At 50.4% G+C, this 10,454-nt stretch overlaps 1 protein-coding gene across 1 annotated transcript; it reads right to left on the reverse strand.

Moving 5' to 3' along the window:
- Positions 1-5,502: 5,502 nt before the first annotated feature.
- On the reverse strand, positions 5,503-6,696 carry LOC124651594 (E3 ubiquitin-protein ligase ATL6-like). The gene has a single exon (XM_047190652.1). It carries the CDS (start codon positions 6,694-6,696, stop codon positions 5,503-5,505), a length of 1,194 nt encoding a protein of 397 aa, XP_047046608.1.
- Between the last annotated feature and the right edge of the window lie 3,758 nt (positions 6,697-10,454).

Genomic DNA, 10,454 nt, shown 5'->3' on the forward strand with positions numbered 1-10,454 from the left:
CGGGAATTACATTGCTCCTTATTTTCCTCAACAAACTTGGAAAGCAATCACTGCCAACAAACTCGAAAAGCAAAATCATGTTTATTCGCGGCAATATCCCCTCCCCATCGCGTCTCTATCCCGTCCCCGACTCATCATTCTGCTCGTGCACGACTTGTCGCCGCCGTCGTCGGCCTCCTATATACAGTGGCCTGAGGCAAGCTTGGTCGCCCCGTCACCACACCACTTGTTCTCCCGGGCTGCTGTCTTGGATCTTCCCAGGGTACATGCTGCCGGATTTCTTGCCCCTGGATCTTCATGTGTTTCCTGTCTTGGTTCGTTTTTCAACAGGTTTTCATTGCTTTAGCATGGCGTTCATATCTCAATCGATGATGATATCCAATCCTTTGTGCCGATGGTTGCCCTCAACGTGTGCTACCTGGTTGCCTGAACTTGAAACAAGTAGAAGACAATAAACAAAAGAGACTAAAACCTCCTGGTCTAAGTTTTCTAGCATTTGCTTTGTGATTTAGGGTACTCCATATATTCTACTAATATCTTTGTAAACATTCTCGTTGATGAATAAAATCTAGCAGGTTGTCTAAAAAAAAAATCTAAGCATCCATGGATATAGGTTCTGCTGTCCAAACCAAAACGGTACATGCTGTAAAGTATGAGAAAATTCCTTATTTGACACTACCTTAAAATCAACTTCCCTATTTGGCCCTAGAAAAAAATTTCTTCCCAATTTGACACATGATCTAAATTTCTTTCCTAAAGTGACACTCTAGTGCATTTCAGCAGTTACGGTGTTAAATAGGAATATGAAAAGACTACTTTACCCATGATGAATTGTGCAACAAAAGAAAAAGATTGGAAACCGTCAAAACCAGAACGAACACCCCATTATTATCTGAAAACCGGAATCAACCTCCCGACGGACATATTCCTCTACCTCCCGCACGGTTTCTCCCCATCCTTCCCAATCGCCATACGAAGCTCTGCCCCTGTTGTCACCGCACCACGCCCCGGAGTAGGTCCTGCCGCCAGACCAGGCCTCGCGCCGCCGCCTGCATAGCTTCTGGCTGGGGTCCCTCGCGTCTCCCGCCTTCAGCCCGACGTCCCACGCGCCGCCCGTCACCGGACCGGAGTCCCATGGGCATGCTCGCCAGCAGCCCTGTGTCCCGCGCGCCGCCTGTACATTCTCAACACGGTTGCCAGCCTATGGGTAAAGGCACATCGGTGGATTTTGCTTTTTTACATGGACTTTGCGTATTCCTAGTCTCTTGTTCGTTCTGTTCTAGTAGTACTACTTACGAAGGGGTATTTTGGTACACTAGAAAAATAATTGACGGAAGGAATAACGGCAGTGCCATCTGAGGAAGGAAATCAATTTTAGGTGTCAAATTGGGAAGAAATATTTTTCTAGGGCCAAATAAGGAAGGCAATTTTAAGGCAGTGTCAAATAAGAAATTTTCTCGAAAAGTATATCATGGTTGCCAAGTATATGCTTTAATCTCCATTTAAAGTAACGTGAAGACCAATAGTATGTATACATTCATCTTGGACATGAGTACAATATATTTGATACGCCTTGAAAAGCTGAATTCATATGGAAATGCAAGAACATTAATTATGCATGTGAAATGGAGCTGTCAGTTCTTATCTACTCGATTTACCTTTTCCTCTGATAAATTTTATGTGATATATGTAAACACAACAATGCAACCTGGTGCCGATGATGCAACCACAACGCCCCAGGTTATTGTGATTATAGATAAAGTCGGTAGCTGAAATATGGCACCCAGGAAGTGGCGGATGGTATATGTACTACACTGTACATTTTTTTCGCTTTTCAGGCTAAGGTTTTTTCTCATTTTCCTCGCATCATATATGTTGTATTGTTCCACATTATCATCTGTTCTACGGAATTACTATAGAAGTGAGCCTGCAAGCGAAGTTATTTTTTTGTTAGTGGTTCTTGTTGTTCTATTAGTGTCTGATTTGGAATTACTATCGAAGTACTAAGAGTTACTATAGTTACTCCTGGATCAGTATTTTCACTTCCGCATGTGGTCGTTTTTGTCTTCATTTATTCGGTTGGTCGGGATCATGTCTCCGTACACTTTAATTACTCTTCACTGATTTTTTTAAAGTTTTTAAAATATGATTTTTATTTCTTTAAAAAATAAATGGTTCTATGTAGCTCATCCTTCATTTCTGAGTTCCTATATTTATTATTTCTATATAAAGGACCTGGTTTTTAACCCCTCCAGTCTAATAAGTGGTCAATGTCGCGATTTCCAGATCAATGAATATTGTCTCTATTTTAATTATTTCGGGCCTACAAAAAGTTTAGTTCCTATTGTTATTTCAATATATAACTTTTAGATCATATTCACTTATGAAGACAATAGACCTCGACACGATGCTGTTGCTTGGAAATCATCACATGACACGATGCTGCTTGGAAACAAAAAAGTTCAGTTCCTGTTTGTATGCATGTTTTATATTACTATATTTAATTTTGTACTTTTATATATGTTTCACTTTTATAGGGCATGGACGAGACATAAAAAGATATTGTTGATGCTCCGAAAGAGCTCCCTAACATCGGACGTAATGTGATGTTTTTGGAAGAAAACACATACACTTAGTTTTAAATAACAAAAGAGGTGCATACTAAGGATTGTCTTTTTCATATGCATGTTCCATGTCACCATATTTTAATACATATCATTATTTTGTAGGTCATGAGATGATACAACACTAGTTAACTGAGATTGGCGGAATATGTTGGATGTATTATTGAGCCTCATGGGCGAGTATATATAGGCGTACAGGGATCATCTTGGAGTGCAAGACAAGACACGAGAGTCCTATCTCTATCCTAGACTATCCGTTTATACGTACACGGAATATATCTCTAACACTCCCCCGCAGTCGTAGCGGGAGCGTCGTGAACAACATGAACGACGGGACGGTCAGACTGGAGATAAACCGAAGTGGACCCCAGAAGGCTGACACTCCCCCGCAGTCGTAGCGGGAGCGTCGTGGACGGTGTCACGTCGCGGATGCTTGGACTGTAGAAGAAGCCGATGTGCTCATGCGAGGTGATAGCCCTTTGTGCCGATGTCGAGGTAGCCGAGAGCGTGTGGGTGCTGCAACTTTGGTCGGGGTAGCCGCGCGAAGGGGATGCCGTGGTCGATGTCGTGGTCGGGTGCCGGTGTCGAGGTAGCCGCACATGAAGCCGCAAGCGCATAGTGCGCGAGGAGAGTGACGGAGACGCGTCGAGGCAGTCGTGGAGGTTGTCGATGCCGAAGTCGATGCAGTCCGAGCCGTCGAGGACGAGGTGCTGCCCTAGTTTTGCCAGAACTAGGCGCACGTCGGGGACGAAGGCATACTCCGGTTTTGCCAGAACCGAGTACGTAAAGACGAAGTCGGCAACACGGTCGAGGCAGTCGTAGAAGAGGCGATGCCGATGAAGACGTTGTCGAAGCCGATGAAGACGAGGCGCTGGCCCGAGCTTGCCAGGCTCAGGGACGCGTCGGGGAAGAAGGCACGCGTCGGTGTTGCCAATACCGGGCGTGCGGGGGTAGGGACCATCATGGACCATGCGCCAGTGTCAGGGGGACCAGCAGAGGAGGCCTCCAGAGCGGTGGCGAGACGCAGAGCGGCGAAGAGGGAGAGGTGCCGATGCAGTCCGCGGTTGTCGATGACCCTGGCGACGAGGTCGTGGTGGACGGAGACGTAGAAGGCGGCGAAACCAGCAGCGGCGAGGAGTGGCCATGCTGGATGACTAGACTGTAGAGGTGGTCGGCGAGGCCTGCAACGACCGAAAGTGGTCATGCAGGTGGTTACCTGTGGAGGTGCGGTGGCGGTACTCGAAGTAGGCGAGGAAGAACCCGGCGGCTTGACGTAGACCTTGCGCTGACGGTGGCGTAGCGTGCCAAGGGAGCCGGCGCGGAGGTTGCCTGGGACGTCGGTGCGCGGTGACGGCGAAGTAGACTGCGTGCGGCGACGTCTCGGCTCGAGGGGCCGGCGTAGCTGCAGGTCGCGAGTCGGTGCAGCGGCGGGAGGCCACCAGCGACGTACATGCCTCGGAAGGCGCGTCGAAGGCCGGTAGCGTGGACCAAAGGCGGCGGCGCTGCGGCCCGAAGGGGCGACGCAGCGGCAGCCCGTAGCTCGATCGGTGGTAGGCGCGTTCTCGGGGACGTGCTTGGCGGAGACGTGCGCGCGGTCGGTTGATCAGACCGATGGCGGCGTTGTACGCGCCATGGCGTGGACGACGTGCCGCAGATTGGAGTCGTTGGCGACGTTGTCGGTGATGTCCCGGGCGATGACGGTGAAGACGGACCAGCGATGGAGACCGCACGGGCGAGACAGCCTGCTGCGTCGCACATAGGCGTCCCGTGTGTGACGCGTGCGGCCGTGCCACGCGGTTGATGAAGATGGCCGATGCAGTCGACGCCGAGGTTGGAGTAGAGGCGCGTGATGACGACGGCGGTGGGCGACTCAATCCGATCGATGATCGGCAAAACAAAAAAAGAAAACGCCGATCGAGCGACCGCCGGAGCAAAAAGAAAACCAATCTACGGATTGGAAAAAAAAAACTCGAGGGCAGCAGATCAACGGATCGGCGGACGAACCCTCATACGGGTTGCGCGGCCCCCGGAGTAGATCATGGAGATCGACCTCCCCGGAGGCGGCGCGGCGCGGAAGCTTGGGTGGCGGCTAGGTTAGGATCGGCGCCGCTCTGATACCATGTAGAACGATAGAGAGGGAGAGAGATTGGCGGAATATGTTGGATGTATTATTGAGCCTCATGGGCGAGTATATATAGGCGTACAGGGATCATCTTGGAGTGCAAGACAAGACACGAGAGTCCTATCTCTATCCTAGACTATCCGTTTATACGTACACGGAATATATCTCTAACAAGTGTTAATAACACTAGACTTTTTTTCACAAAATAATGTCCTCGTCCGTATATAATTTCACATCTCTTGTTCACATTTTTGTTTTTTGACGGGCAAAACCGAAAAGGAAACGTTCGGACACGACAGGTGAGCCGGCCGTGTGGTAAACGATGATTAGTCCTTGCTTGCATTTATGAAGTTTGTTAACCTGTTCACAAGGTAAAGGTTAGTATGGCGGTCAACGCAATGGTACAGTAATTTCATCGTCTATCAAGATGATTAAAGTGACACGGCGCGTGAAAGGCACGCCCATTTACTACTCATTTTACACGGCTTCTATTTAGTGGTGTACGATGATGGAGGAGCAGATGCCAAAGCTTGTTCAAAGAAAAATGTACACCTCTCGAATTACTTACTGTACAAGAAACCAAACAATAAATGGAGTTTTACCGACAGCTGAAAAGTGTTTCTGTACAAAACCTGCTCTAAACTCGGCCGCCGAAAAGCGGATTAACGGCGGCGACAAGGACATGTTCCTAATCTTTTTGTCTGGCAAAGCAAGTTCCTAATTTCAGTGTACTTTTTCTCAGGTCAAAAAGCCACGTCAAACACGCCCGCCAAGTGGCAGCGGGCACGCCCCGCCTTCGCACGCCTGTTCCGCGGCCTTGCCCATGGCGTCGCCGGCGACCTTCGTCGAGCCCTTACCGGGCGCGTCGGCCTCGCCACGCCTCGTCGAGCCCCACGCCGAGAACGTTAACGAGCGCGCCAAGAACGACGGCATGTTGGGCCACCGGCCGGACTGGCCGAGCCGGACGCTCCTCCCGCCGGCGCGGCCGCCCTCTCGGAACGCCGTGAGGCTCCTCGTGCGCCGCAGCTTCCCCGCCGCGACGACCTCCTGCAGGACGTGCTCGGGCAGTCTCAGCGTGTACCGATCCGCGCTCTCCGCGGGCGGCGCGAGCGAGTGTCCCGTGGTGTGCGAGCGCGGGAACTGCGCGGGAGTCCGGCCGGACTTGCTCCGCAGCGCGCGCTTCACGCTGCCGATCCGCACAAGCTCGGCCGCTTCCTCCCGCCTAATCCTCTCCTCCTCCGTCTCCTCGGCGTCGGCGATCACCACCATCACCTGCTCCGGCGGCGCCGTGGGAGTTTCCTGCGCCGGCACCGGCAACGTCGCAGCTAGAAGATCCTGCTCCGGGGTCGTCGACGCAGCAGCAGCACTCTCGGCCGCCGTCGGAGCCTCGGCGTCGACGAGAAGGTTCGCGCGACAGACGGGGCAGGTGACGTGCGACGCGAGCCAGGCGTCGACGCAGTCCGCGTGGAACGCGTGGGAGCACTTGGTCAGGAGACGGAGGATATCGTCGTCCTCGAACTCGCTGAGGCACACCGCGCACTCGAGCTCGCCCTTGCCGGCCTTGTGCGCCTTCACGTCGGCGTACGCCATGGTCGGGAACGCCTCCAGCGTGGCCGGGTCCAGCCCCCTCATCCTCCTCGACCGCGCGGCGGCCGAGGCGTTGAGGAACATGATCCCGCCCGGCCTGGCTCCGGCGCCGAGGTGCTCGCCGGGCCCGCCGAGCGGACCCCCCGCGCAGCGCCGGATGTAGATCGAGAAGAAGCCGAGGAAGAAGAAGGCGGTGACGAGCACGACGATGATGACCGCCATGGACGGGTTGAAGTTCTGCGGGTAGCTCGGTCCCCGGCCTGAGCCGCCCTGCGCCGCCGCGATGTCGGACGCCGCAGCGACGAGTACGACGAGGACGAGAAAGGAGCTGCAGCCATTACCGCGGCCACCCTTCCGGGCCATCGATGGTGGTTTTCTTCGATTCTCCTTTTGGGTGAGAGTATTAACGGAGGCGGCCGGCGGGAAACTGCAGAGTAACGAGTGTGTTCATATTCATACGTGGGAGGGAAGAGATAAAGGACACCCCGCGGTGATGACTGATGAGCTGAGCAAATGAGCTGCAATGCCTGGCAAAGAATCCTTAAATCCACCGTAAAAAGTGTCCCGTACGAGAGATATCCAGTGCTCCTATGAGAGGTGATGCTCGTAGGTAAATAATGACCTTTTGAAAAGGTTGACATAAAATCAATATTGTGTCTTGTTTCTTGAGGATCAATTCGTAGATCATGCTAATATCCATGTGAGATAAACAAAAATATATTCATCGTATTTTTCAGCTGTATAGACACTTACATCAATAGGTATATATTCTTCACACATCATAGAGCCGACCGTAAAAGACGTAAACTAGTACATAGTAGATCATCTATACAGGAAAAAAAATTCTTACGATTGAAAACCTATCATTACTCCTCCATAACCAAAGCCACCTTATAATTGTAAGCTCTCTCATCCAGATAAAAAATCTGTATACTTATAATCGATTTATGTAATCAGTTGCCAAATATTTGCACTGTTTAATTGTCTCTGACATAACACACCTTTTGTATTACCATGCGAGTTGCTTTTACAAGATTGACCTTGGTAAGGATTACTTTTTGAGGTTGGTGTAGATACCGCATGATTTTGTAAAAAACTTATTCGCATATAAACGAGAAATAGAAAGCATGTGGTTTTATTCTATATATTTTATCAAGGCATCTCCAGCTGCCTAACTCAAACGGGTCGTGACTTCCCGTTTTAGTCCTCGTGGATATGAGTACATGAAAACCCAAACCCAAGCTATGGGTCGGTATGGGCTCTCCTTGTGATGATGTTGATATGGATCTATTTTCTGCGGCGTCCACCATGACCATTGGTAATGGGAAAATTGCCCCCTTTTGAGACTCTTCTTGGCTCAATGGGAGGAATCCCAAGGATATTGCCCCGCTCATTTATGAGGTCTCTACAAGAAAGAAATGGAAAGTCAACCGCGCTTTGCTCAACAATGGTTGGATTGCAATTATTAGGATGGACATAAGTTTGACTGTGCAACACATTCATGAATACATCTTGCTTTGGGTGCAACTAAATGACATCCACCTAAACAACGAGGCCGATGACTACATCTCTTGGAACCTCACACCTAATGGGCACTACTCCACGACCTCGGCATACAATGCACAATTCTTGGGTGCCACTCACGCGACCATGAACACAAGTTGGTTTGGAAAGCTTAGGTGCCTCCAAATATCAATTTTTTTGCATGGTTGGCTATCCGAAATAAGATTTGGATGGCGGGCCATCTTGAGAGGAGAGGGTAAAACAATTGCAGGCTTTGTCCGCTTTGCAAGCAAACAAAAGAGGCGGCAGATTATCTATTCTCCCATTATCGTTTCACCAAAATGCTTTGAGTTATGGTAAAGTATTGGATTGGTATTTCCTCCATCCAAACCCATGCAAACCCATGCGTGGACGGTCAACCTCTCGCTCAAATCTTGGTGGACTATGATGACTTGTAGGGCTTCCCCAAATCGAAAGGCAATGGCTTCCCTCACTATGCTTGTGACGTGGACATTTTGGAAGGAGTGGAACGCAAGAGTATTCAACAACAAGCCGTGCCTCCTACTACTATTCTTGAGATTATTAAGAACAAGGTGAAACTTTGCATTGCCGTGGGGCTAAACATTTGAGTTTTGCAACAACGGGAGAGTAATCCCTTAGAAACAACATTTTTTCTTGTTCGCTTGTTTTGTCTTGTCAAGACACTCCTACTTAATTAATGAATCTTCTGCCACCCCATTAAAAAAAACTCCCTCTATCTTAAAATGTAAGGCGCCCAAGCTTTAGTTAAAAGTTAACTTATTTTAAGTTTAACCAAATTTATACGTAAAAATATAAACATTCACAATGCCAAATCAATATTAATAGATTCAGCAGAAAGTATAGTTTCTCAAAATATCCATTCGATGTTGTAGATATCTATATTTTTTCGTATAAACTTGGTCAAATTTAGAAGATGTTGACTTTTGGCTAAAACTTAGACGCCTTAGAGCATCTCTAACAGAGCCCGTATTTATCGGAACCGAATAAACTGAGTTCAGTCTCTCGAAAAACGAATTGAGATCGCATTTGGGCACGGCGCAGAATAGAAACCGTAAACCCAAACCGAACTCGCGAAAATCAAACGTCGCGGAAAATCGATTTTCGCGATTGCAGTCGATTTCATCCGATCAAGCTTAATTTGTTCATAATTCACAATAATGGTGGCAAAATACATCCGCATTGGACCTACATTACGTACTACGGACCTAATTAGACTAGAAATTAAGGTTCCCGGAGACTATACTGTCACTGGGCGTCGGCGGAGGGTTTATGGTCGCCGGCGGTTGCTAGGCGACGACGAGCGCCACCAACTCGATGGCCGCCGCGCCAGAGGCGCTCCCGCAGAGCAGAGGTGGTCCGTCTGTGTCGTCGTCATCGTCGCCGCTCGGGGGCAACGGCAGCAGCGGCGGGCTGCACGCGCCGGCAGCGGAGGGCGCCTCCGCTTCCCCAGCCGCAGCCGCCTTCGCGCGCGCTTCAAGGCGGCACGCCATTAGGTCCGGCCACTTGAGGCCCGCCCGCTTCCATGCGGCGTCGGAGCGCGACCGCCTGGCGCGCTCCGTTCCGCCCGTACGCCCGGCGGACGGCGACTTGCCCTTCCGCGCCGGATCGGTCGCCGCCCCTACCCACGCGTCTTGTACACGTCATTTCAGACGGCGGGGTGGTGGCCGTAGCGGTGGAGCGGCGTCCGAGCGCCCGGGATTGCTCGTCGGAGCGGCGGCGGGAGAGGAGCGGCGGGAGGGGAGTAGGGTTTCCGAACCGTACTCCCCTCCGCGAACCCTTTTAATAGGGGCCGTGCGGTGAGTTTCTCAGGCCCCTGAACTTCCAGTTCGCGTCGGCCCATGTTTACGAGCTCTGATCTGCGCGCATTTCACCCGAATCCGTAAATCCGCCGGAAAAGTTCGGTTCCGCCGGAATTTACGGGCTCTGTTAGAGATGCTCTTACATTTTAGAACAGAAAAAGTACTGTGCTAATTAGACATATCTATATATAAATAACGACCGTCGACTGAACCAGTGGTACTAGTGGATTGGAGATAATGAGCCGGCGGCGATGACTGATGACAAACTACACGACCTTTGCGTGGGCATGAAAGAACGGCGACGTCCACTGTTTTGAGCGGGGTCAAAGCCGACAGCTGAGGAAAGAAACGAAAATTCGGATGGTGTGGTGCGTTTTCTTCGCCAGGGTCCGTCACGCCTGTGACCGGGCAGCGCGATGCGCTGATCGCGGCTGTGTACCGAGATATCTACCGTTGGTACGTGCTTTTCATCGAGCTGAACAAGAACCTGCCATGCACGGATGTGTCTAGCTGAACAGCGATTGCCGTAGTAATTTGCTGACTAGTACTGCCAGTCTGCAACTGCTACTTATATTTTTCAAAACCAACGAGCAAGACAGAAAGTGATTGCTGTTTGATGCTTGCCGCATCACCAACGTCCAGCGTGTCACTGTATATGAGTTGCGAGGACTCGGAAAGCCAGCCCTTTTTTTTCTTCGTTCAGGAAGCGTTTTTCGTTGAAACTATTAGGTCGGCATGCACAAAGCTCGCTTCTAGAAACGAGAAACACCAACGAGA

The sequence above is a fragment of the Lolium rigidum genome, chromosome 1, assembly GCF_022539505.1.
Source record: "Lolium rigidum isolate FL_2022 chromosome 1, APGP_CSIRO_Lrig_0.1, whole genome shotgun sequence".
Classification (NCBI taxonomy): Eukaryota; Viridiplantae; Streptophyta; class Magnoliopsida; order Poales; family Poaceae; genus Lolium; species Lolium rigidum.